A 24821-nucleotide genomic window follows, 5' to 3' on the forward strand; every position below is an offset into this window, starting at 1 on the left:
CCCTGGGCTGCAGGCTGGGTCCGGTTTGTACGCTTAGCCCTGCGAGTCACAAGGGTAAACCCCTCATTCTCTGTAGAGCCATTTGCATTAACAGGAGTAGGAGCAGCAGGTGTAACATCATCATCATGAGATGTAGCAGTGTCGGGGTTTGGAGCAGGCACAATGTCCTCCATCCCCTCATGGCGGCGAGCTATCTTCCTTGGTGCAGTAGAGGAAGCAGAGCAAGAATCAGGACGTCCTGGATCAGCACAACCGCCAGCAGACACAGTCGAGCTATCCCCTGATCCACGACGCTCCCTTTTCCTCCCAGTAGTGAAAAGAGTCTTGCCTACGTTCACAGCTGGATGGGTGACCGAGGTTAAAACACCCTGGGCCGAGACAGCAGCTGAATGGGTGACCGCAGCCATGCTCCCACCCAAGACCCCAGGAACCGTCTCAACCCTATCTCCAGCATAGGGAACGTGAGCTGATGAAGCAGGCAGCTGGATCCTGGATGGCACAGGAATCCTCGAAGGCCCCGAGGGCCTAGGCCTCGACTTGCCTGTCATCATACACCGCCACAAACACCCACACTGACACTCACACAAACACACAGAACAGGCACACAGAAACGCAGGAAGAAGCCTACCTACTGTGGCAGGAATCTGCCCCTCCGCTAGCGGAGGACGCGGCAGCCCTTACCACAGCCCCGAAGGTCTTGCCTAACCCTAGCCCTAAACAAAGTTTTGGCTCACCCCTGCAGCTTCCTATAACCACCCCGACTACGGGGCCCCCTTGTGTACCAGGCCTGCGCCTGGAAACCGCGGGGTTCGGCTTCGTACCACGTACCAGGGGAACACTAAGAGCCAGAAAGGAAATACAGTAAGAGGCAAAAAGAAACCACTGAAGGGCGAGCGCGCACAAGCGTGAGCACCCCGGTACACAACAGTGGCTGGAGACCAAGGCGTGGTCAGGATGAAGGCGGCAAGCAACGACAGCAACAACACCTCAAAGCACTGTCAAGAGACAAGAGGGGCAGAGCAGCTCGATCAACGGCGAACCGGAGAGCTGTTACCCTTGTTGAAACAAGACAGGAGCAGGAGATGTTGTCAGTGTGGAGGCAGGCAGCAGAGTGGTCACCCGCCTTTGTTTGTTTGTGTGATATTCGTCCCAGGACGTACTGGGACACGGGCAAACATGTGAGCCCGTCACAGTTGCGCTATGCATGCGCATCTATATTATCGTGGCGGAGGGTAGCGACTGACTACCCGAAGTAAATGTGAAAAAGGAGCACGGGCAACTATGCCAGCGGCATCCCTCACCTCATCTTCGGATGGGACGTATGCCCCACGAGGGAGAGACCTGAGAGCAGAAGTCACAGGGCAATACAATAGATAGTGCAGTAGAGGCTCCTCCGACCTCTCTAAGCAGTGTTCACAAGTGTCTGGGGCCACTCCTTTTATCTGGTTATAGCATAAATATCCCAAACGTAAACGCCGCAGCCTCACTAGCAGACGATTCGGTAAGCCCAGAGGGGGCTGCAATGGTGAATAAGAAGTGGCACTGGCATACCAAGTGGCGGAGCGTGAGCCTTCAGCCACACATAGCCTATGTTCCTCCACTGATTGATGTCCAATAGTCACAGCGAAAGATCTAATGATTTGAGCCTGACTTTTGCAGAGTGGGAACGTGACAGTAGGGAGAGTACAGGCAGAGCGCGCAGCCTCATCTGCCATCTCATTCCCCAAGATGCCAACATGACCTGGAAGCCAGTGAAGGATGATCGTGGCTCCCCCACGGACGAGGAGAGAAGCTACAGTGTATATGGAGGATAACAAAAAATGTTGTCTTTGAGGGAGAAGGAGCGAAGGCGTACAATAGATGAGAGCGAGTCTGTATGAATAACCACACGGCAATATCGGCGGTTGTGTGCATGCCGTAAAGCTCCCAGAATAGCTGCGAGCTCTGCTTGGAAGGGAGACGCCCCCTGGGACACTCGCCAAGACTCCACCATGTCACCAAAAACAAAGGCCGCTCCAGCAGTGCCATCAGCTGCCACAGAGCCATCAGTATAATAAACTGCTGACCCCGCAGACCCTAGCGTAGCGACCCGGCGGAGACTATCCTGACGGAGGAGTGCTGGGATGGTATTGCGAGGCTTTCCACCTACTGGATAAACACACCGGAAAAGGGGAGGCTCCCAAGGTGGTGGTTCCTCGAACCCATAGAAGGGCGAGTCAGGGACCTGGCATATTTCGGCAGTAGCACCCATACTATGTAACATAGCAACCGTGGCACGGGCCCAGTCCCGCCCAGGGGCCGGGTCAGGAGGGCGTGACAGAAGCCGCTTTAGTAGATAAGAGACTGGGAGTTCCGGCCTGCGGTGCACAAGTTGCAGAGAGGTCGCCGCAGCCCGGAGCATAATTCGGCCTTTCAACGAAGGGAAACCGCCCTCCACTCGCAGGTTCACCAGTCTGGTCCAAGGGGGTGCATGCAGAATGATGCGCAGAGCCTCATTCTGCACGACCTCCAGAGACTGAGAAACACTTGGGGCAAGACCCGTCAGGCAGATGGCACTATAGTCCACCAAAGACCTGATAGCGTGGACATAGAACGTGCGCAGCACATAAAAAGAGGCCCCCAAACTCTTCTTTGAGAGGGAGCGAAGAGCAGACAGACGTGTTTTTGCCCGCTCGCGCAAGTACCTGACGTGGCTCTCGAATGTAAGGTTGCTGTCTAGTCGCACCCCAAGATATGTGTGTACTGCCACGAGAGACAGCTGGTGGCCACCAATCAGAAGGGGAAAGCGGGGAGGCCTAAGGCCAAAAGGCATACATTTGGTTTTTGCGTAGTTAATTTTGAGGCCCAGCTCTGCACACTTACTGTATAGCCGTGCAAGCGCAACGTTTGCATGGTTGTAACAATCCCTCCTGGCTATGACGAGGGCCAGATCATCGGCATAGCACAGGAGGGTAACACCGCGCCCATAGTCCTCAGTAAGGAGCCCCTCCATGAGGATGTTGAAAAGGAGAGGGCTCAAGACACTCCCCTGGGGGGTGCCATTTAGGTGGGTATGAAAGGAGGAGAGCTGCCCCTGGAAGCGGACCCCCGCAGCACGTTCATTAAAAAAGTCCACAAGCCATGACAAGAGCTTGCCACCCACTCCCTTGTCTGCAAGAGCCTGAAGTATGACTTTAGGGCTCGCCAACTCAAAAGCTTTCTCAAGGTCAAGGAAGACCACCATCCCCACTCCACCCCGAAGTTCACCGAGGAGAGATGCAAGGCAGTGAGAGGCACTTCTGCCTGGATGATAAGCAAATATCCTCTGGTGAAGCGGACCTAACCTCCATGCCAGACGCGCTCAAGACAACCCGCTCAGCCGTCTTGGCAATACAGCTGAGCAGCGAGATGGGGCGCATGGCACCAGGATTGTTAGGCTTCGGGATGGGGTGGATGACAGCAGTCTTCCACGACCTCGGCAGACGCCCCTCAGACCACGAGAGGTTGAGCAGAGCAAGAAGCCGTTCTGTACCACAATCTCCCGCATGCGACAGGATGGAATAAGTCAGCCCATCAAGGCCTGGAGCAGTGTCCGATCTACGCTGCAAAGCCGCCATCAGCTCCCCACTAGTGATGGGGCAATCAGCTGGATCAGGACGGTCACAGGCCGCCTGAATAGCCTCAACACGAGAGGCGGACAGCTGCTCCTGAATGGCCAAGATGGACCGCGGGAGATTGCAGGAGGCAGAGCGGTCTGCAAAGTGCTGAGCCAGGCGGCTGGCCTCTGCGACAGGATCAGGGTGTGAAGGTGGACGGGAGGGACGTGGATCGGAGATGGACCTGATTCTCCTCCACATCTCACGGAGTGTGGAGTGAGAATCAAGGGTACGACACCACCTAATCCACGCCTCCTCCCTAAGACGGCGCTTCTCCGCGAGGACATGGCGAGACACGGCAGACAAGCACCGGCGGCACGGCGAAGTGCGGCGCCGCCGGTACTGTCTGCGAGCTGCATTCAGCCTCCGATTCAACTCCCTGACCCTATCACAATAGAACCAGCCATCCCGGTAGCACCCCGCAAAGCGCTGCTGCAACGGGATAGCAAGAGATGCTGCTTGCCTAAAAGCACGAGCAACTTGCTCTGCTCGATCCTCGAGGTCTGATGCAGGGGCAGATGAGAAGGCAAGAGTGAGAGCCCTATCAAAGGCTGCCCAGTCCGCCCTGCTAATATCCCACCTCTGAGGAGGCGACCCGGGTGGAGGAAGGGGAGCCAAAGGTAGATCAACCACAACAGCGTAGTGGTCACTCATGAGGTGGGGATGGAGTGACCACGTTGCCGAACCTGCGAGAGGGGTGGAAACGAAGGTGAGGTCTAGTCGACCTCCTCTAATGTGAGTAGCCTCATCGATGTCATTCAGCAGGGAGACACCTCCCATCTCCTCCAGAACTACAGAGATGTGCCGACCAGCCTCGTTGGTCTTGAGAGGCGAGGAAAACATATCGTGGTGAGCATTGAAGTCGCCTCCAATGAACACAGGGCCACTGGTAGCCTGGGAGAACAAGTCCCCCAACTCCAGAGAGGCATCTCGGCCACGATATACATTGAATACAGTGAGGGGTGACCCCGCCAATTGTAGGATCACGCCCTGGACCTCAACACCAATCCCACAGTAGGGAGGCTCACAGACTGCAGAACCGATGTGGTCCCTAACCAGAACGGCACAACCCTGAGCTACACCGCGTTCACGAGGGAGGAGATAGGAGGTGTATCCCGCCAAACGAAACCGGGAGCTCTCAGTCAACAAAGTTTCCTGCAGGAGAATAACGTGTGGTTGATCCCTGTTGGCCACCTCTTGCAGGAGGGGAAGCTTACTCATTGCTCCTGCGCAGTTCCACTGGAGGACCCTGAGGTAGGCACCGTCCTGGGGTCCGGAGACAGACAGAGGCGAACCTCCTCTGACTCCTGACCCACTGGCATCAAAGGAGGTACCAAGGGGGCCGATGGAAGATGAGGAGAGCCGGCCGCTAGGGTGCGGGGTGGCCGAGCCTTGATCTTGGCTACCTTCGAAGCAGCCCCTCTGGGGGACGACTTGGGCTTCCTCGGTGATCGAGGCCGCTTGGCTGAGGCAGGAGGAACAACGAGCTGTCGTTTCGCCTCGATTGCTTGATTCAGGGTACGGTCCACTACTGCCACTATAGGATCTGTGTTTAGCTGGACCCCCAGAGTCTGAGCCACGGTTTCTGCTATGGCCAGAGCCAATTGAGTTCCCAGGGTGCGCAGCTCGTCCAGTGTGAAGAGTGGGGCTGCTTGAGTTTGATGTGCCTGCGGAGGAGGGGTTTGCGTGACTGGCGCGAGCACTGGATCCTCTTGGGAAGGAGGGGGCGGCAGGGGTGATGGATCCATTGAGGCCATGGGCCTGTGAACCTCCGCCACTGTCTCGATAGTCTGTACGGGAGTTGGCAGGGGAGGAAAAGCAGTCGTATCTAAGACAGGAGGAGTCTGTGCCTGGGGGCGGCGTTGTTGACCCCAGACAAAAGTGCCTGGGGGGGCCGGCGTTGAGACCAAGGACTGCTGTTCCTGCACCCAAGAGACCTGCTTTTCTCTGCCCTGGTTCACCCTCTTCACCCTCGCTGGGCAACTGGGATGCCAGGCGTGGTGTGCTCCTGCACAGTTGGGACAGCGGGAGGTGACCGGCTCCTTTGCTCGGAATTTTGCCAAGCACTGCTCCGTGTCGTGGGAGCCGCTGCAGATCCCGCACACTGCAGGCCTGCTGCAGCTTGCACGATGGTGTCCGAACCTCTGGCAGCGGTAGCACCTCAGTGGCTCTGGAGTGTACGGGCGCAGCCAGAACACTCCCCAGTTCCCAAGATCGAGAGAGGGGACAAGGGGGCCGCGGAGGGTGACACACACCTGCAAGGTTTCCTCCCGCGTCCTCTGGTGCTGGCACCTGGTAGCCTCCTCTACCAGGTCGTGCCTTCGAAGGATGTCTAATGGGAACCGACGAGGGTATCCCATCACTACAGCCTTCGTCACCTGTCCACCCCGTGTGAGTTCTGTCACCCTCACTGTTGCCGCCTCGTCCTCTGCTACGGCCTTGAGCTGCTGATAAGCCTCCTCCGTGGAAGGAATGAGGACACAACTTTCGTCCCTGCCAAAGCGATTTCTCGCTGCAAGACCCGGCAGCTGGCTCTCCAGGGCCGCCACGGCATCGTAGCTGGTGTCGTAACCCGATTGCAGTGGAACCCTGAAAGCTGGAAAAGAGGAGCGGGGTGGAGGAGGGGCTGCCACAGACACTGAAGGGCGAGGTGGAGGAGGAGGTTGCTTTAGAGCTGGCCGAGAAAAACCCTGGGCCGCAGGCTTGGTCAGGGTTGCACGCTTAGCTCTGCGAGACACAAGGGTAAACCCTTCATCATCTGCAGAGCTATTTTTATCAGCAGGAGTAGCAGCAGCGGTGGAAACAGCATCAACAGAAGTAGCAGTGTCAGGGTTTGGAGCAGGCACAATGTCATCCATCCCCTCATGACGGCGAGCTATCTTCCTTGGTGCTGTAGAGGAAGCAGAGCAGCAAGAAACTGGACGTTCTGAATCAGCACAACCACCAGCAGACACAGTCGAGCTATCCCCTGATCCACGACGCTCCCTTTTTCTTCCAGTAGTGAAAGAATTCTGGCCTCTAGCAGCAGCTGGATGGGTGGCCGCAGCCATGCTCCCACTCAAGACCCCAGGAACCGTCTCGACCCTACCTCCAGCATAGGGGACGCGAGCATATGAACCAGGCAGCTGGATCCTAGATGGCATAGGAATCCGCGAAGGCCCTGGGGGCCTAGACCTCGACTTGCCTGTCATCACACACAGGCACAAACACCCACACTAACACTCACACAAACACACAGAACAGGCACACAGAAACGCAGGAAGAAGCCTACCTACTGTGGCAGGAATCTGCCCCTCCGCTAGCGGAGGACGCGGCAGCCCTTACCACAGCCCCGAAGGTCTTGCCTAACCCTAGCCCTAAACAAAGTTTTGGCTCACCCCTGCAGCTTCCTATAACCACCCCGACTACGGGGCCCCCTTGTGTACCAGGCCTGCGCCTGGAAACCGCGGGGTTCGGCTTCGTACCACGTACCAGGGGAACACTAAGAGCCAGAAAGGAAATACAGTAAGAGGCAAAAAGAAACCACTGAAGGGCGAGCGCGCACAAGCGTGAGCACCCCGGTACACAACAGTGGCTGGAGACCAAGGCGTGGTCAGGATGAAGGCGGCAAGCAACGACAGCAACAACACCTCAAAGCACTGTCAAGAGACAAGAGGGGCAGAGCAGCTCGATCAACGGCGAACCGGAGAGCTGTTACCCTTGTTGAAACAAGACAGGAGCAGGAGATGTTGTCAGTGTGGAGGCAGGCAGCAGAGTGGTCACCCGCCGTTCGTTCGTTCGTTCAAAGATTTTCCCCCCCTGTAGAGGGGACCGGGCCATATATTAGCCCAGTTGGTGGGTTATGGGCTGAGAGTAATTGTTTGTTCAGTCTTATTTTTTTTTTTTTTTTTTTTTTTTTTTTTTTAAATATTAAGTTGGAGGGGGAGTGCTGCGCACTACTTCAATAAGAGTGGGAAGTTGGGAGGTGGCAACAACTGTGGCGGCAGTGTTTCTAAGTGTTCTTTCAGGTTTTGCTGCAGTGTGGGACCGAGGGATGTCGGGGTTTGGGTATCGGGAGCTTGTTCTGATGCGGGAAGTGGCTGGACAGCGGAGGAGGTAATGTAGGAGTGGGTAGGGCGTGATGATTTTGCAGTGTGAGCATTCAGTGGTGGGGTCGTTATCTGTGGTGATAAGGTTACTCCGGCACATGTATCCCAGGCGAAGACGGTGTAGGTGCGTAAGTGTTTTGTTGTCAATGGATTTGGTAATTTTAAGTGGCTTATATTGTGTGGCCATGGCAAACCACGTGGCAGAAGGTGAGCCCAGTTGTACGTGTACTTGGTGATCTTCGCGGTTGAGAATGAGCGCCTTCTGTTTTATGGTGCTCTTGATGTGGCTTAGGCTAGGTGAAATGTTGATGTCGATGTGAGGGTGTTCAATGGCGCTCTTTGCGATTTTGTCCGCTTTTTCATTTCCAGCTATGCCAACATGGCTGGGGACCCAGTGAATGGTGATTGATCCTCCAGTGTCGTGGATTTTTTGGGCGGTGGCTAGGATGTCAGAGGTTAATTGGATGTTGTCGGTATGGTGGGATCGTCGTAGCGTGTGTATAGCAGTTGCAGAGTCTGTGTGGATGATGACTGTGGATGCAGGGGCGTTGGCAAGGGCATCTGAAAGGGCGGCTGAGATGGCAGTCAGTTCAGCCTGTAGGGTGGAGGCTCCGTCGGTGATGCGAAAGCCGCATGTTCTGTCTCCGCAGACGAAGGCAGCACCGGCTCTCGATGCAGCAACGGAGCCGTCAGTGTAGTAGGTGGTGGAGTTCAGTGGAGTGAGGAGGGCTATACGCTGGAGGCCCTCCTGACGGAGCTGTTGGGTGGGAGTTTGGGCTTTGGTTGGTGAGTGAGAGAGAAGGAGATTTAACAGTGGTGTGTTCCACGGTGGTTGTGGATGGTAGGACGAGCTGGGTGTGTCGGAGGCTTGTGTGATGAATGGGTTGAGTTCAAAGGTGTGAATGGCACGTGCAGCAGAGTGTACCCAGTTGTTGGATAATACCTCGGGGTGAAGGTTGGATGCGGCTCTGAGCCGTGGCAGGAGAGGAAGAGGGGATAAGATGTAGGCAAGTTTGGCGGTGAGGCCTGCGACTTTTGCTTGTATGCGGAGGTGTAGGGATTCAATGTTGCACTCCATACGGAGATTGCAAAGTCGGGTCCACATTGGGGAGCCAGTCATGGTGCGCAGGGCCTCATTCTGGATTACTTCCAGTTTCTTGATTAATGGAGGGCCAATGGTTGGTAAGGCTGGGGCAGAGTAATCCACTATGGACCTGATGGCCTGAACATAAAACAGACGGAGAACTTTGTAGGAGGCACCCCCTCCCTTTCCTGCTAGGGCTCGAAGAGCACTGAGGCGCAGCCTGGTTCTCTCCCTGAGGAGCTGGACTTCTGCTTGGAAGGAGAGTTTGTGGTCAAATATCACCCCCAGGTATCGATGGGTGGTGACGTATTCTACTGGTGTTGTACCGAGGTATAATTTGTCTTTAGGGGGGTAGATGCCGATGGGTAGGGCTTTTGTTTTTGTGGCATTGATTTTCAACCCTAGTTCGACGCATCCCTGATAGAGCTTGGATATGGCTCTTTGAGCTTTGGTGTGATAGGGGCCGCCGTGAATAACTAGTGTGATATCATCAGCGTAACATAGCAGCCGTGTCCCAGGACCGAGGTCGATTTGCAGGAGGCGTTCTACGAGAGTGTTGAATAGGGTGGGGCTGATTACACTGCCCTGAGGAGTACCATTTGTATGGTGGTGTGCTGAAGATGTATGACCCTGGAAGCGGACTGCCGCTTCTCGGTCGTTGAAAAAGTTTTCGATCCAGCCAAGGAGGCGGCCCCCAACACCCTGCTTGCCAGGGTTGCCAGGATAGCCTCAGGGCATGCCAGCTCGAAAGCCTTTTCTAGATCGATGAAGACGGCCAGTCCTTTGCCACCGCGTAACTCCGAGAGGAAGGAACTCAGGCACTCTGCTGTCCCTCTGCCCTTGGTATAGGCAAAGATATGGCTGTGAGGGGCAGGGAGGTGCCAGCCAAGTCGCCCTAGGACCATCCTCTCGGCAGTTTTGCTTAGGCAACTAAGGAGGGAGATGGGCCTGAAAGTCGTAGGGTCGTGTGGTTTTGGGATGGGGTGTATAATGGCCTGTTTCCATTGTGTGGGGAGCTTGCCCAGAGACCACGAGTGGTTAATAAGGTCTAGAAAGGCTGACTTGGCTGTAGGTCCAGCATTGTCAATCATAGAATAGGTAATTCCGTCGGGGCCTGGGGCGGTGTCTGAACTGGACTTGAGGGCCTGATTAAGCTCGTGAATGGTGAAGAGGTGGTCAGTGTCAGCTGGGCTGGTCTTGTTCGCCAGGATGAGTTCTGATCTTGTCTCGTGTAACGCTTCCTGCCGGAGTCTAGTGCCTTCTGGGAGTTGAGTGGGACAGGTTCTGTGGGCAAAGGTTACAGCCAGCCTTTCGGCTTCGCCTTGTGGATCAGGGTGTGAGGGAGGCCGAGCAGGGCGGGGGTTCGAGACAGCTCGTAATTTTTTCCATATGTCCCCAAGTTTAGAATAAGCCCCGAGCGACTGGCACCACTCCAACCACTTCTTCTCCTTTATGTCATTTTTCTCTGCTATTGAATGACTGATGACTGCTTGCAGGTACTGGAGTGCTTCAGGTGTGGGGTGGGCTCTGTACAGCTTTTTGCCCTGTTAAGCCGGTGATTGAGTTCGCGCACTCTGTCGCAAAAGAACCAATGGTCTTTGTGGTGGACTCGAGGGACAGTGGTTTTCGGGATGGATGTTTCAGCAGCGGCACGGAAGGCATCTGTTAGACAGGCAGCATGTTCATCGAGGTCGAGAGGGGGAGTATAGGAAGTTAGTTCCTCTAGTGAGGAGGAGAAGAGGGCCCAGTTGGCTTGCTTGGTGTTCCATCTGGGTGGGGGCCCGGGGGGTTTGGGAATTACAGCCACGTCAATGGTACATATGATGGCATGGTGGTCGGAGGTGAGGGTGGGGTGTACCTCCCATTTTGTGAGGGTGGCAAGATCTGAGGAGACAAAGGAGAGGTCCAGCCTGCCGCCATGTAAGTGGGTTGGAATTTGAGGGTTATTGAGGAGGTGGATGTTAGGTATGTCTTCCAGCAGCTCAGCGATGTGACGTCCGGTGGCATTTGCTATTCTGCTTGAGCCGAGACAGGGGTGGTGAGCGTTTAGGTCGCCACCGATGAAAATCTGTTCGGTGGTGGGGAGCGTGAAGAGCTCCCCGAGGTTTGCTTCGGCTGTGGGGGAACGGTAGATGTTGTAAATGTTGAGATGGCCGTTTGCGAGGGTGATGGTGATTCCCTGGAGTTCGATGGAGCCGCCGCAGGTTGGAAGGGGGTCGATGGCAGAGGTGGGGATGTGGTTGCGCACCAGGATGGCACATCCCCGAGGGCCTCCGTGGGCTCGTGGCAGGAGGAAGGTGTTAAAGCCTCGTAGTCGTAGTGGGCGGTGTTCGGTAAGAAGCGTCTCCTGGAGGAGGAAGATGTCGATATGGTCTTGGTGTGCTGCTTCTTCCAGCAAGGAGCGCTTGCCTGATGCACCGAGGATGTTCCACTGTAGAATACGAAGCTTTGAGGTGGAGGGGGGGCGTGATTGACTGTGAGTAGGGGGGAGGGAACTTGTTATTTCTCTGTGTCTGTGGGTGTCAGTATGGGGGATCGTGAGCGCTGTCTGTGTGGTGACTTGTTCGTAGTGTGTGTTGGTTTGCTTGTGTCTGTGGGGGCACTGTGTGCGTGTTTGCGGGATCTGTTTTTGGATGAAGATCGGCTCCTTGGGTTTTCGGGGCTGGACGTGTAGAGGGTTGTGGTGCTGGCTGCTTGTGTTTGTGTGTACGGAGTGTGCTGTGGGGGGTTGTATGTTCGGTAGTGGTGGGGGTCGTGGTGGGTTGTTCTGTTGTCTGTGTCGGGGTGGTGGTGGACAGTAGATCTGAGCTGGAGGTGTCGTGGGGTAGGGGATTTTCCATCCAGTCGCTGACTGTTCTGTCGGCAATCAGGAGGATTGGTTCTGGGTTGATGGGGCGGCCTATCTGTAGGGCGATCCCGATTGCAATGGCTTCGCCTAACTGCTGACCTAGGACTCGGAGGTCGTCTTTGGTGATTATCATGTGGTCTGTTGTCGGTGTGGGGGCAGGAGGGGGGGTTTGGGTGGAGACCTCGGATTCGGTCTGAGTGCCAGTGTCCAGCTTTGGATGTGTGATGGGTGGCTGTTGGGAGGACAGAGCTGGTGTTGCAGTTTGATGGGTTGGTGGGCTCAGCCGGCGGTGATGGGTCTCTGGGGGAATGTGCTTGTCTGATGGTAGGGGTGGAAAGTCTGCATGTGTGAGGACTTGAGGGGCTGTGGTGGTTTGCTGACCCCATGTGAAGTTTCCAGGTGGTGCAGGTGATGTTATTACCCTTTCTTGGACCCAGCGTTGCTCCCTGTCGATGCCCCTCTGAACTTGTTCTTTCCGGGCAGGGCAGATCTTGTTCCACGCATGGTGGTTCCCTTGGCAGTTTGGGCACTTGGCTACGACGGGTTGCTTTGCCTTGATTTTGTCGAGGCACTGTTGCGTGGGGTGGCGCCTGCTGCATATGGCGCATGTTGGAGGGCGGGTGCACCTTGTTTGGTGGTGTCCAAACCTTTGGCAGTTGAAACACCGAAGTGGTTCTGGGGTGTAGGGGCGAAGGTCGAAAGTGCCCCATGAGTTTAAATTGAGGTTTGGTGGGATAGGGCCTCTCAGTGTGATGAGTACCTGTCTGGTGGGTTCCCCCCTGACTTCGCACCGCTGGGCTGTCTCCACCTGGATGTGGTTGAGGACGGGTTGTAGGGGAAAATTTAGGGGATAGCGCTGTACGACAAATTTGCGTGTTGCGAGATTTGGGTCTAATTTCTTGAGATCGATAGTTTTGCCTGCTACAGTGTTCAAGTCGTTAAGGGCATGGAAGGTGGCTTCGTCAAGGGGAATAATGATGGTATTCAGGTTTTTAGTGGCTTCAAGTTTGAATTTGAGGTGGGGTAGCTCGGTCTCGATGGCGGTGACTATGTCGTAGGTCGTGGGGAAGGCATCGTTAGGAGCAATGAGGAATGCTGGGAGTTTGGAGTGTGGTTGGGGTGGAGCTCTGGTAGTGTCTGTAACGGGGTGGGATGCTTGTGGGTGGGTACGGGGGTGGTGGGTTGCAGGGTGTGAGGTGTTGGCATCAGACAGGTGGTTGAGTCTTTTTTCCTGCCTTCTTCTTTTTGTGACAAGGGTGAAACCGTCGTCAGTGTCTGAGGGCGCCAGGGTGGCGGCGGATCGGGGTGCGTGCTTAGGAACTGAGGGCAAGGCGGCATTGTCAGTAAGGTCTGGATCAGGTCCAGGTTGGTCGGCAGGGAGATCCTCGGTTTCCATGGCAGGAGTGGAGGAAAAGAAGTCGTCACAGTCGTATTCTGGGCCAGTGAGTCTTGGTTTCTTAGCAGAGGAGCGCTTTCTGGGAGATGTGGGTGGAGCCTCTGCTGACTCTGCTTCCGAAGTGGGTGTGGCTCGCTGAACGTCGGAGCTCATGGCGAAAGAGTGATCTCAAAAAAAAAAAAAAAAAAAAAAAAAAAAAATTATATATATATGTATCTATGATATATATATATATATATATACTTAGGTATTTATTTATTCAGTTGTTTATCCATGGCTCATTTCTAGTATACAAACATGTGCATACTCATACACCCATGTATATTTCGAATATACATGAATGTATGTGCGTGAACCTATGTGTATACTTTAACAGAGCGACGAGAGAAACAAGAAAATAAACAAATTATCAACTGCAATCCGGCGGTTCCCTACAGTAACGGGGGGCCTAACTCCCCGCCCTCTAAAGGGCGACGCAGGAGACCCCGTCACTGCCCCGTGAGGGTCTTGCCTAACCTAGCCCTAACAGAGCCAACCCTTGCCGCCTCCTATAACCAGGCCTCTAAGGCCCCCCCTCATGGAGATACCCTAACGGTATTCCTTCAGGGTTCGGCGTCGTACTACGGCAGGGACTCTAAGATGGCAGCCGGAAAAGCAGCTGATATCGGAACAAAAGAAAAAGAAAAAGAAAAACACGAGATCACTCAACACTAAGGTGAGGAAAGCTTGATCTGGCTACGATAGAAAGACTGCGAAAGTCTACGGAAAGAGCTATCCGCGTTTCAGTATCTGGGAGACACGGGAAGAGGTGTTGTCACAACGACTCCTAGGCCAGAACTCTGGTCACCCGCCCGCGACCTTCCCTTAAATACCCGTCTTCCCGATCCGGCCCCATCCCACCCGCGAATGGGAACGAGGCAGAAGCCGGGCTGCGATCGGGCAGCAATCACATATAAGGATTTCAGCAAGCGCGTACACCGTACCATTCAGCTAACCCCGATAGATTAGACTCAGACACAATATTCACCACTCCTATTGCGACAGATGAAATTACCGCTATTATTAAGAACTTAAAAAAGACTTGCCCGGGAGAAAGTGGATATAATAAAACTATACTATCCAATCTCCCCAATATAGCCATTGAAAATTTAAAAAACATATTTAATGCAACCATCTCTGCAGGATATTTCCCCGACAAATTTAAAGAAGCCATTATAAAATTAATCCCAAAAAAGAACAAGAACCCACATCTCGTAGAGAATTACAGACCCATCTCTCTTTTAGAAGTCCCTGGAAAGGTACTAGAGAGAATAATTAATAAAAGGCTCAGACTACACCTTGAATCTGAGAATCTATACAATAAAAATCAATACGGTTTTCGACTACTAAGGGGCACCACTCAAGCAATTGCAATAGCATCAGAACATATAGCAATAAGTAAATCTAACAAAGGACAATGCCACACCATCCTTAGAGATGTAACAAAAGCCTTTGACAAGGTGTGGCATTTAGGACTTAAATATAAATTACTTAATCTCAACCTCCCAACTATAACTGAAAAAATTCTCTGTGATTTTCTTGACGACAGAAAGGCTAAAATCAAAATAAATAATTACACAGGGGCTAGCTTTGCTCTGGAAAGCGGGGTTCCTCAAGGGAGCGTACTCTCACCAACTCTTTACTCTATTTTCACCAGTGACTCCCCACAAGCAACCCATGGCATCAATATAAGTTACGCTGACGATATTTCCCAAATTATTAACTATCCTGGACCATCTAGAAGGATCATGAACTCAAGAACTCAAAGCGAAGTCGAGAAAATTAACGAATATGAATCAAAATGGAAAATACAAACTAACATAAATAAATTCTCCGTCATCCAACTTGCCAACACCAAAAAAGAACCTTTAATAATTAACGAAGAAATAACAGACTTCAAAGAAGAGGGTAAAATACTTGGGTTTAAACTTAACTCTAGAGGCTATCTTCCCAGTGTACAGGATAGAAAACAAAAAGCCACTGGAGCATTATCCCGCTTACTCAGATTCAAGGACATGCCTATAAAAGTCAAATCCCACCTTGTCAAAGCACTGATCCTCCCCATACTAGATTACCCACCCATTCCCACACACACCTTCAGCTATACCCAACTTAAAAAACTACAAGTCTTACAAAACAAAGCCCTCAGATTTGCAACTAATCAGCAGTACCCTTACACACTTAACACGGAACAAATTCACGCCATAACTAAAACCAAACCGTTAAACATAAGATTACATAACCAAGCGAAAAAATCTGGAGTAAAATCGAGGAAATAAACCCTGAAACATACAACGCATTAACTTACAATATCAACGATGAGAATCGCTCCTTCCACAAATGGTTCCCTAGTAGTCTAAAAACCATATTAAACAACCAAGACCCTTTACCAATTTACTAAACTCAACCCAAACTATAAGTATCGCACCAACGAATACAAAACCCCCACCTATTTTCGACATAACCCAATTACGACATAAACCCAAACAACCCAACCAAACCCTCAAAAGCTAGCTCGCTAGCGCAATTCACACATACAAAACATATGAACACGCACCCACGCATACGCCCACATCCACGCGCACATGCGTACGTGCACGCACGCGCACACATACACAGCCATTACCACTACATATACTTACCCAACTAACACAATATACAAAACAAAGCACTTACCTAACTCAACAAACAAAATTAAAGCAGTTATCTAACAAATACTATAAACAAAACCAAGCATGGTGGCCAGCCCACCGACTGTCTACTCCCTCTTCCTTCCTCTTTCTTACTATCCCTTCCCCTATTCTCTCTTCTTTCCCCACCTTTCTTAAAAAAAAAAAAAAAAAAAAAAAAAAAAAAATCCCCCATGTCGACTCAGTCTCTCGCTCGCTCCCGCACCGTGCACATAGTAGTAGTAATACCGTCTGACTCGTCAGCGACGCCATGCCACCCAAGACCTCCGGAAAGGCTGCTAAGAAGGCTGGCAAGGCCCAGAAGGCCATTGCCAAGGGAGACAAGAAGAAGAAGCGTAGGAGGAAGGAGAGCTACAGCATCTACATCTACAAAGTGCTCAAGCAGGTCCACCCTGACACCGGCGTTTCCTCCAAGGCGATGTCTATCATGAACTCTTTCGTGAATGACATCTTCGAGCGCATTGCTGCAGAGGCTTCACGCCTGGCACACTACAACAAGCGTTCAACCATCACCAGCCGGGAGATCCAGACGGCCGTCAGGCTGCTCCTCCCTGGCGAGCTGGCCAAGCACGCCGTGTCTGAAGGCACCAAGGCTGTCACCAAGTACACCTCCTCAAAGTAGAGAGGTTACACTCTTGGCCATTTCAACATTTCCGGCTCCAATCGGAGCCACAAGATTTTCGATAAAAAGGGGAAAGACAGACTTACAAATTATCCTCTCAGGAACTCTGGTTTACCGACCTTTTTCCTCTCTCTCTCTCTCTCTCTCTCTCTCTCTCTCTCTCTTTCTTTTATCCCTTCATGTCTTTCTTTCTTTCTTCCTTTTTTCCCCTTCATGTCTTTCTTTCTTTCTTTTCCGCAACGGTGGTTTGGGATGGGCACAATCGAAATGTTTTCAACTAGGGTTGGGGGTTAAAACAATAGAGTCAAAACAAAAGAGTAAACATGGGCGTGCGCGCCTTCTTCATCTGGAGAACCAACAACAACAACGCACCGTCGCCCCAAGAAGTGACGGCACAGTTTCAGATTGCTTCGGTCACGCTCCACTCCCATACGTTCTATGAAAACAGTGAATATAAGGTAAACATTCAATGCCTTCATCACGTCATGCCAAATAACGTATTTATTATATCGTGAAAATAAGGATGTAAGATGAATAACAGGAGGCAGTGATATATTAGATGGTAACACTTAGTTATCTTTCCCGATTTGAATGAATGTGAAATGTATTAACTTCGCGCGCGGTGGCCAGTACGCCTATAACTCCCGGTCACTGTGTGTGTGTGTGTGTGTGTGTGTGTGTGTGTGTGTGTGTGTTTTTAATAAACTCTAATCTCCAGCTCAACAGAAAATGCTTTGTTGGAAGTTTTGAACTCAATGATTTGTTTATGAACCTCTCCATTTTATTACTCTTGCGAATCGATTATCCACTGAGGATATCAGACACTGACAGAAGGTAGCATTCTCCAAGGAGCTCCGACTCTGATGTACGGTAGTTTTTTTTTTTTTTTTTTTTTTTTTTTTTTTCCCCAACCGATAGCCCTCTGTCTTATATGAAATAATCCGGAGATTTTTCTTCATGGGAAACTGGCCAAAGGCAGTGTAATAACTGCATGTCCTTGAGTGAATGTTATCTCCTTTCGTGCGTGTTGATCGAAACATTTAAAATAGCTTACTGGCTTACGCCTCCTTCCCTCTTTCTGTCGTCGTCCATGGAGACATTGGAAACGGACCTAAATGACTTGAAATTATTCCCTAGTATTGTCAGGGAAAATTATTTTATAACTAATAATTAATCATTCCCCATGTTCATTAAAGCTCCCTTTTGTTCAGTCTTACGCTACCCAAAAATCACTGCCTGTTACCATGCTAGATTTGAACTCCACAACATAATTATTCCCGACTCTCCCTGAGCGACAATTGTGAAATATCAATTAGTTCCGTTTACGAATTCCTATTATCGTAACTAACCAACTGCTTCCTACAATAATTTGGAAATATACAGATAACTGGACATGGAGTTTTTTTTTTTTTTTTACATATTAGGTTTCACCTCGTTCAGATATAAGGAAGAGTATGGACACTATCGCTGACCGAAAACTTCTGGATACTCCGCCGGCACTTCTTAGGCCGACCGTACCAACCAAACTCACTCAACAGGCGTACAGTAAATACGGGCATGACATCGTATCATGCATATTCATGTCAGTCTACAATCTGTACGTACATACACCAACACATGTGCACAAATACATTTATACTGTATACGCAGTGACCTACACATGTACGTACACACTGTCATGCTCACATACACACAAGCCCTCATACGTCCATACACACAGACATACATGCTCACAGAGACACACACATACGTACAGTATAAACATACAACCTACATACATACATACATACACACGCTCAACTGCAGGTAAAAATCGATGGGTTCAGGTTCGTTCTCTCTCTCTCTCTCTCTCTCTCTCTCTCTCTCTCTCTCTCTCTCTCTCTCAGTATATTAACTGAAGGATTTACCGTGCGTTCGTGGCCACTGTCAAACCTTCATAACGGGTACAGAGACTCTCCTAATATGCAGCGGGAATGCCTTTCTCCTTGTTCAAACCTGTGTACGTTTATGAGGGCGTGACTGAATCGATCAGGAAGTCAACGAAACAGGCAAATAACGACAACAAAAACTGCGACGTTAACAACAGATCAACAAAAGAAATAAACGAATAGGCAAGTTGCCCCTCCTCCCCCCCAAACAAAAGGAAATGAATGAAAAAAGGATGAATGAATGAATGCATGTATGTAACTATATAAGTACAGTTCATTCGTCCGTTTGTGTGTGTGTGTGTGTGTGTGTGTGTGTGTGTGTCCTCATACGTCCATACACACAGACATACATGCTCACAGAGACACACACATACGTACAGTATAAACATACAACCTACATACATACATACACACGCTCAACTGCAGGTAAAAATCGATGGGTTCAGGTTCACTTTCTCTCTCTCTCTCTCTCTCTCTCTCTCTCTCTCAGTATATTAACTGAAGGATTTACCGTGCGTTCGTGGCCACTGTCAAACCTTCATAACGGGTACAGAGACTCTCCTAATATGCAGCGGGAATGCCTTTCTCCTTGTTCAAACCTGTGTACGTTTATGAGGGCGTGACTGAATCGATCAGGAAGTCAACGAAACAGGCAAATAACGACAACAAAAACTGCGACGTTAACAACAGATCAACAAAAGAAATAAACGAATAGGCAAGTTGCCCCTCCTCCCCCCCCCACCCCCCAAAAAAAAGGAAATGAATGATTGAAAAAAGGATGAATGAATGAATGCATGAATGTATCTATATAAGTACAGTTCATTCGTCCGTTTGTGTGTGTGTGTGTGTGTGTCCTCATACGTCCGTACACACAGACATACATGCTCACAAAGACACACAAATACATAGGTACAGTAGAAACATACATACACGAGCACAACTGCAGCAGGCGAAAATCGATGGGTTCAGGTTAACCTTTTTTTTTTTTTTTTTTTTTTTTTTTTTTTTTCCAGCATAGTAACTGAAGGATTCACCGTGCGTTCATGACGGATATAGAGAGCATCTAATATGCAGCGGGAATGACTTTCTCGTTGTGCGAACCTGTGTACCTTTATGAGGGCGTGAGTGAATCAATGAGTAAGTAAAAGAAACAGGCAAATAACGAAAACAAAAACTGCGACGTGACCAACAGATCAATAAAAGAAACAAACGAATAGGCAAGTATTTCCCCCCCCTTCAAAAAAAAAAAAAAGTAAATGATTAAAAAAAAAAAAAAATTGAATGAATGCATGTAGGTAAGTAATGGAGTTCATTTGTCTGTGTGTGTGTGTGTGTGTGTGTGAGCATGCTTCGCTGCGGAAAAGCAAGAGCTGATATATGGAAACCTAAACTGAGGGTCTGTCATCATCTCTCTTTGAAAAAGGGTTTTGGCCCTGAAAAGGGCCGAGATTTCTTTCGATCGAGGTGAGGGGTCTCTCGCCTTAGGCGCGCTCGCCACGGATGCGGCGGGCCAGCTGGATGTCCTTAGGCATGATTGTTACACGCTTGGCGTGGATGGCACACAGGTTGGTGTCCTCAAAGAGACCGACCAAATAGGCCTCAGACGCCTCCTGCAGAGCCATGACGGCAGAGGACTGGAAGCGCAGGTCAGTCTTGAAGTCCTGGGCAATCTCACGGACGAGACGCTGGAATGGCAGCTTCCTTATAAGCAGCTCAGTGCTCTTCTGGTAGCGACGGATCTCACGCAGGGCCACAGTGCCAGGCCTGTAACGATGGGGTTTCTTGACGCCGCCGGTGGCAGGGGCGGACTTGCGAGCGGCCTTGGTGGCCAGCTGCTTGCGAGGGGCCTTGCCCCCAGTGGACTTACGTGCAGTCTGCTTGGTACGAGCCATGGCTGAGCGTGACTGAGGGAGCGAGAAGAGCGAGAGTGTTGGCGCACCTTTTTTTTTTTTTTTTTTTTTTTTTTTTTTTTTTTTTTTTAGATAGAGGGGGAAATAAGGAGGGGAGGGGTAAGGAAATAGTGAGAAAAACAGAAGGAAAGTCCGAGAATAACAGTTGGTGGGCTGACCACCTTGCTATCTTTTGTGTTTTTGTTCATTGTCTCTATGTTTTGTTTGATTATGAATTTGTGTTTATTTATTTATTTATTTATATTTTTGTGTAATTTGTTTGTTTATTTATTTATTTATTATTTTTGTTTTTGTTTGGTTTATTTATTTATTTTTATTCTTTTCATTTTATTTTTATTGATTATTATTATTATTATTTTATTTATTTATTTATTTTATTTCATTTATTTGTTTTATTTATTTATTTATTATTTTGGTGTGTGTTGTGTTGGAAGCTAGCTAGCTAAGTGTAAATGGGTTGCGGCTCTAGGTGTAGTAGGCTTAGGCTACTGGGAAAGTTTCTGTTAATGTTTATAGTGTTTGCAAGCTGTTGTTGCAGTTTATTAAAAGTTTCTCTGTCTCTGTCCTCTATTTTTCGCCAGATTTTCTTGGCTTGTTTGTGGAGGCGTACGTTTATCGGTTCTATGTTGGTCATTTCATGTAGCTCTTGAGTATTGTGTGTGTAGGGATATCTAGTGTTTGTAGCAAATCTTATGGCTTTATTTTGTACTCTTTGAAGTTGTAGTACTTGTGTTTTACTCAGTGTATGAGTAGGAATTGGAGGGTAGTCTAATACTGGGAGAACAAGCGCTTTTATCAAGTGTATTTTTGTTCTTATTGGTAACTCCCTAAATCTAAAAAGTTTAGATAGGGCGTGGATGGCCTTGCCCTTTCTGTCTTTGATGTTGTCTGTGTATCCATTCTTGGTGATTTTCAGTCCCAACATTTTCCCTGAGTTTTTGAATTCTATGGGTTCGTTATTGATGTTGATTGGGATGTTTAGTCTTGAGCCTAATGCTATCACCGTGAATTTATTCGTGTTTGTTTTTATTTTCCATTGTTCTTCGAAGTTATTGATTAGTTCTATTTCTCTCTTAGTTTGCCTGCTGATCATATTTTTTGATTTGCCCCTATAGGGGATGATTTGTGTTATATCATCAGCATAGCTTATGTTCAGTCCTTTGTCTGGAGGGGGAATATCTTTTGTGTATAAAGTAAAGAGTGTTGGGGATAGGACACTGCCCTGAGGGACTCCACAGCTGAGACTGAATCTGTCACCCAAGAAAGAACCGACCCTCACACTTGCACCCCTGTCGTCTAGGAAATTGCAGAGCATCTTCTCCAGTACGACAGTGGAGTCCCAAGTGCAAGATTCTGTACTTCATTCCCGGGTGCCAGACCTTGTCAAAAGCTTTGGTTATGTCTCTTAGTACTACATGGCATTGTCCTCCGTCTGCTTTGTTGATGGCAATTTGTTCATTCATGATTGCCAGGGCTTGTGTTGTGCTCCTACCGATACGGAAACCGTATTGATAGGGATTGTTTATGTCTTCTGTTTCTGTGTGTATTCTTAATCTGTTGTTAATTACTCTCTCTAAGATTTTTCCAGGCACTTCTAGGAGAGATATTGGTCTGTGATTTTGTGGGTGGCGAGGATCTTTATCAGCTTTGGGGATGAATTTCAGTGTAGAGTGTTTAAATTTGGTAGGGAAATATCCTGCTGAGAGTGTTGCATTTAGTATGTGGGTTAGCAGGTGAATGGCTGAATCTGGGAGGTTTTTTAAGATAGTTTTATTGAGCCCACTTTCTCCTGGGCATGTCTTCTTCATTTTGCTGATAATGTTTGTGATTTCTGTGTTTGTGATTGGGCGTGTAAGGAATGAGGTTTGATTTAGACGTGTTGGGTCTGCTGTGTTGTATGGTGTGGTTCTGTCCTTGTGTACTGTGAGGTACTGGTTTACTGTATGCTCTGTCTGGGGAGGGGCCTCTCCTAGGTTGTTCCTCTGTAAATATCTCTTCCCAGATGTCTTTTAGCAGGGCTTCTTTGCTAGGGTTAGAGTATACTTTTTCATTTTGGGAGTTGAACATGTAAGGGGGTTCGTTGTTGTTATTTCCAGATAGAGACCTAATTTTCCTCCAAAAAATTTCTGGCTTCTTGTATATGTGTGAGAGGTTTTGCATTATGTTTGCCCATGTCTCTGTGTGTTCTGTATGTAATGTCCTGTGTAGTTGGAGCTGCAGTGCTTTGTATGTTGTGTAGTGTTGTCTGGTCCATCCGTTTGTCTGTGCGTGTTGTCTGAGTGCATTGAATTGTGCTATGATGTTTTGTGTTTCTTGGCTAGGTGTGTATCCTGCTAACGGTTTATTTCGTGTTATTGGGATGTGTAGTGTTATGGCTTGCTTGATGACGGTGTACCATGAGTGTATTATGTTGTCCAGCTCAGTGGACGTAGCGTATTGTAGGTGTGTTATTTCCGGGAGGTGTGTATCTATGTGTCTTTGAAAATTTTCCCAGTCAGCAGCAGTGAAGTTAGGTCTTGGCCTGCAAGGCGAATAGAGTGGATAGGTTGAGATGTCTGCGATTATGGGAATATGATCGCTAGTTGTTAGGGGTCCTTGTTTGATATGTATGTTGTGGTAGGTGTTATAGTTAGATAATATTATGTCTGGTGTTGTGGCTGAGTTGGGTGAGAGGAATGTGGGGAAGTGTGGTCCTATGTGTTGTATTGTTCTGTCAAGAATTAGTTGGTGTAACTGAGATCCTACTACATTTGTGTCTCTGTATCCAAATGTTCTGTGATGTGCGTTTAGATCCCCAAAGAGATAGACTGGTGTGTTTCTTCTAAAGAGTGTGATATAGTCTGGCGTGGGAATGAAAGGTCTGCTAGGTGGGATGTAATCTGTGGCAAGTAAGATGATTCCTGTTTGCGTTTGTATTTCTACTGCAAGTGTGTTGGTGAGGAAGTCGTCAAGTATTCTGTGTTGTATATTGTGCTTGACTGCGATTGCTGTCCCATCCGTGATTCTTTCTGTGTCTGTTAGATTTGTATACTCTATACCTGGAATTTTTAGCTGTTCGTCAGATTTAACCCCATGGCTATTGAGAAGGATTATGTGGGGGTCTATGTGTGTGTAAGTGTTGTTTAGGGTGTGTTTCCTTCCCCTCCAGTTGAGGACATTATGTTGTATTATTCTTAGTGTTTGGGCCGTTTTGTTCGGGGTTGAGAGAGGTGTTTATTTTTGGTTGCTTGATTTGTTGCTGTGGGGGTTGAGCACTTCACTGGCTTTTTCTTTGATGGCATTGGCAAGTTGTCTAGAGTCTGAGTGCTGCTGGTCGTGACGCTTTTCTGGTTGGTGGGTGGGATTTGTGGATCTGGTGTATCGTGTAAGTGGCTCTGAGATTGGTTCTTGCTGGTGTTCTGCAACATCTTCACCTGTGGTTGTTTCTGGGATTTCTGTGTCTGAGCCGTCATCTGCATTGGATGATGAGTCTGATTCCTCAGATTCAGTAGAGGTATTTAGCTCCTCGTTGTCTGGTTGTTGGGTCGCAGCTTCCTGCATAATTTCACTGACTGGCATAATAGTTTTGATGATTGCTGCCGATGGCTGTTCGTCTGGGAAGTTCATAGTTGGCAGGTTGTTAGCAGTGAGGTATAAGTTTAGTTTTTGGTTAAATGTGCCAGGTGCTACGGCGTTCTGCAGATGAGCATTGAACAGGCACATCATGTACTTAGCCAAAGTGTGGTTGTTGCTGAATAGTGGGTTGGCAGAGATGTTGCTGGTGGCTTGTGTAGCTGCTGTCTTTGCAATGTCAGCATAGACTTTGTTTTGCTTAGTTTTGTTTGTCTTCTTGATTTCTTCTTCCTTTCCTTTTATTGCCTCTTTCCTAATCTTGCATCTCATTGCAAGCCTGGCAGCGGCCTTTTATGTTGCCTGTCTCAGGACTGGCGGCGTGTGAGTGGTCGGGGTGTGATGTACATGGCGGTGATTTACTGTTCATGCTTTTTCGATGCAATTCCTGGTTTGCTTGCAAAATTTGGCATGCCCTGTGGCGTGACCTGGCTACGACACCTCTCTAGGATTGGCCTCCTGGGAGCTGGGGTGAGGCCTAGGCCTGAAATCAAGGTTAGATGGATAAGGTTCGTACTTGCACGACCGAGACTGGGTTATATAAGGGTGGTTGGCGTGCGGGGGTCGTCATCACTGTTGGTGCTGGGAGCGGAGCGGACACTCACCACTACTACTACTACTACTACTACTACTACTACTGGGTCTGAGCAGCAGCTGTAGACACCATGACTGGTCGAGGCAAAGGCGGCAAGGGTCTGGGCAAGGGGAGGCGCCAAGCGACACCGCAAGGTGCTTCGTGACAACATCCAGGGCATCACCAAGCCTGCCATCCGTCGTCTGGCTCGTCGTGGTGGCGTGAAGCGTATCTCGGGCCTGATCTACGAGGAGACCCGCGGTGTTCTCAAGGTGTTCCTCGAGAACGTGATTCGCGATGCTGTCACCTACACTGAGCACGCCAAGCGCAAGACCGTGACCGCGATGGACGTGGTGTACGCCCTGAAGCGACAAGGGCGCACCCTTTACGGCTTCGGC

General features: G+C 49.7%; 1 protein-coding gene and 1 pseudogene across 1 annotated transcript; one reads left to right on the forward strand and one right to left on the reverse strand.

Moving 5' to 3' along the window:
* Positions 1 to 19811: 19811 nt before the first annotated feature.
* On the reverse strand, positions 19812 to 20222 carry LOC145418935 (histone H3). The gene has a single exon (XM_080287192.1). It carries the CDS (start codon positions 20220 to 20222, stop codon positions 19812 to 19814), a length of 411 nt encoding a protein of 136 aa, XP_080143318.1.
* A 4292-nt stretch (positions 20223 to 24514) lies between these two features.
* The window catches only part of LOC145418953 (histone H4-like), a 313-nt pseudogene continuing 6 nt past the window's right edge, over positions 24515 to 24821 (forward strand).

Source organism: Coenobita brevimanus, chromosome 117 (assembly GCF_032717465.1).
Source record: "Coenobita brevimanus isolate Jiangsu-jjx chromosome 117, ASM3271746v2, whole genome shotgun sequence".
NCBI lineage: Eukaryota > Metazoa > Arthropoda > Malacostraca > Decapoda > Coenobitidae > Coenobita > Coenobita brevimanus.

Coding starts and splice junctions, on each gene's coding strand:
- LOC145418935 (XM_080287192.1), bottom strand. CDS start 20,222: ATGGCTCGTACCAAGCAGACTGCACGTAAGTCCACTGGGGGCAAGGCC.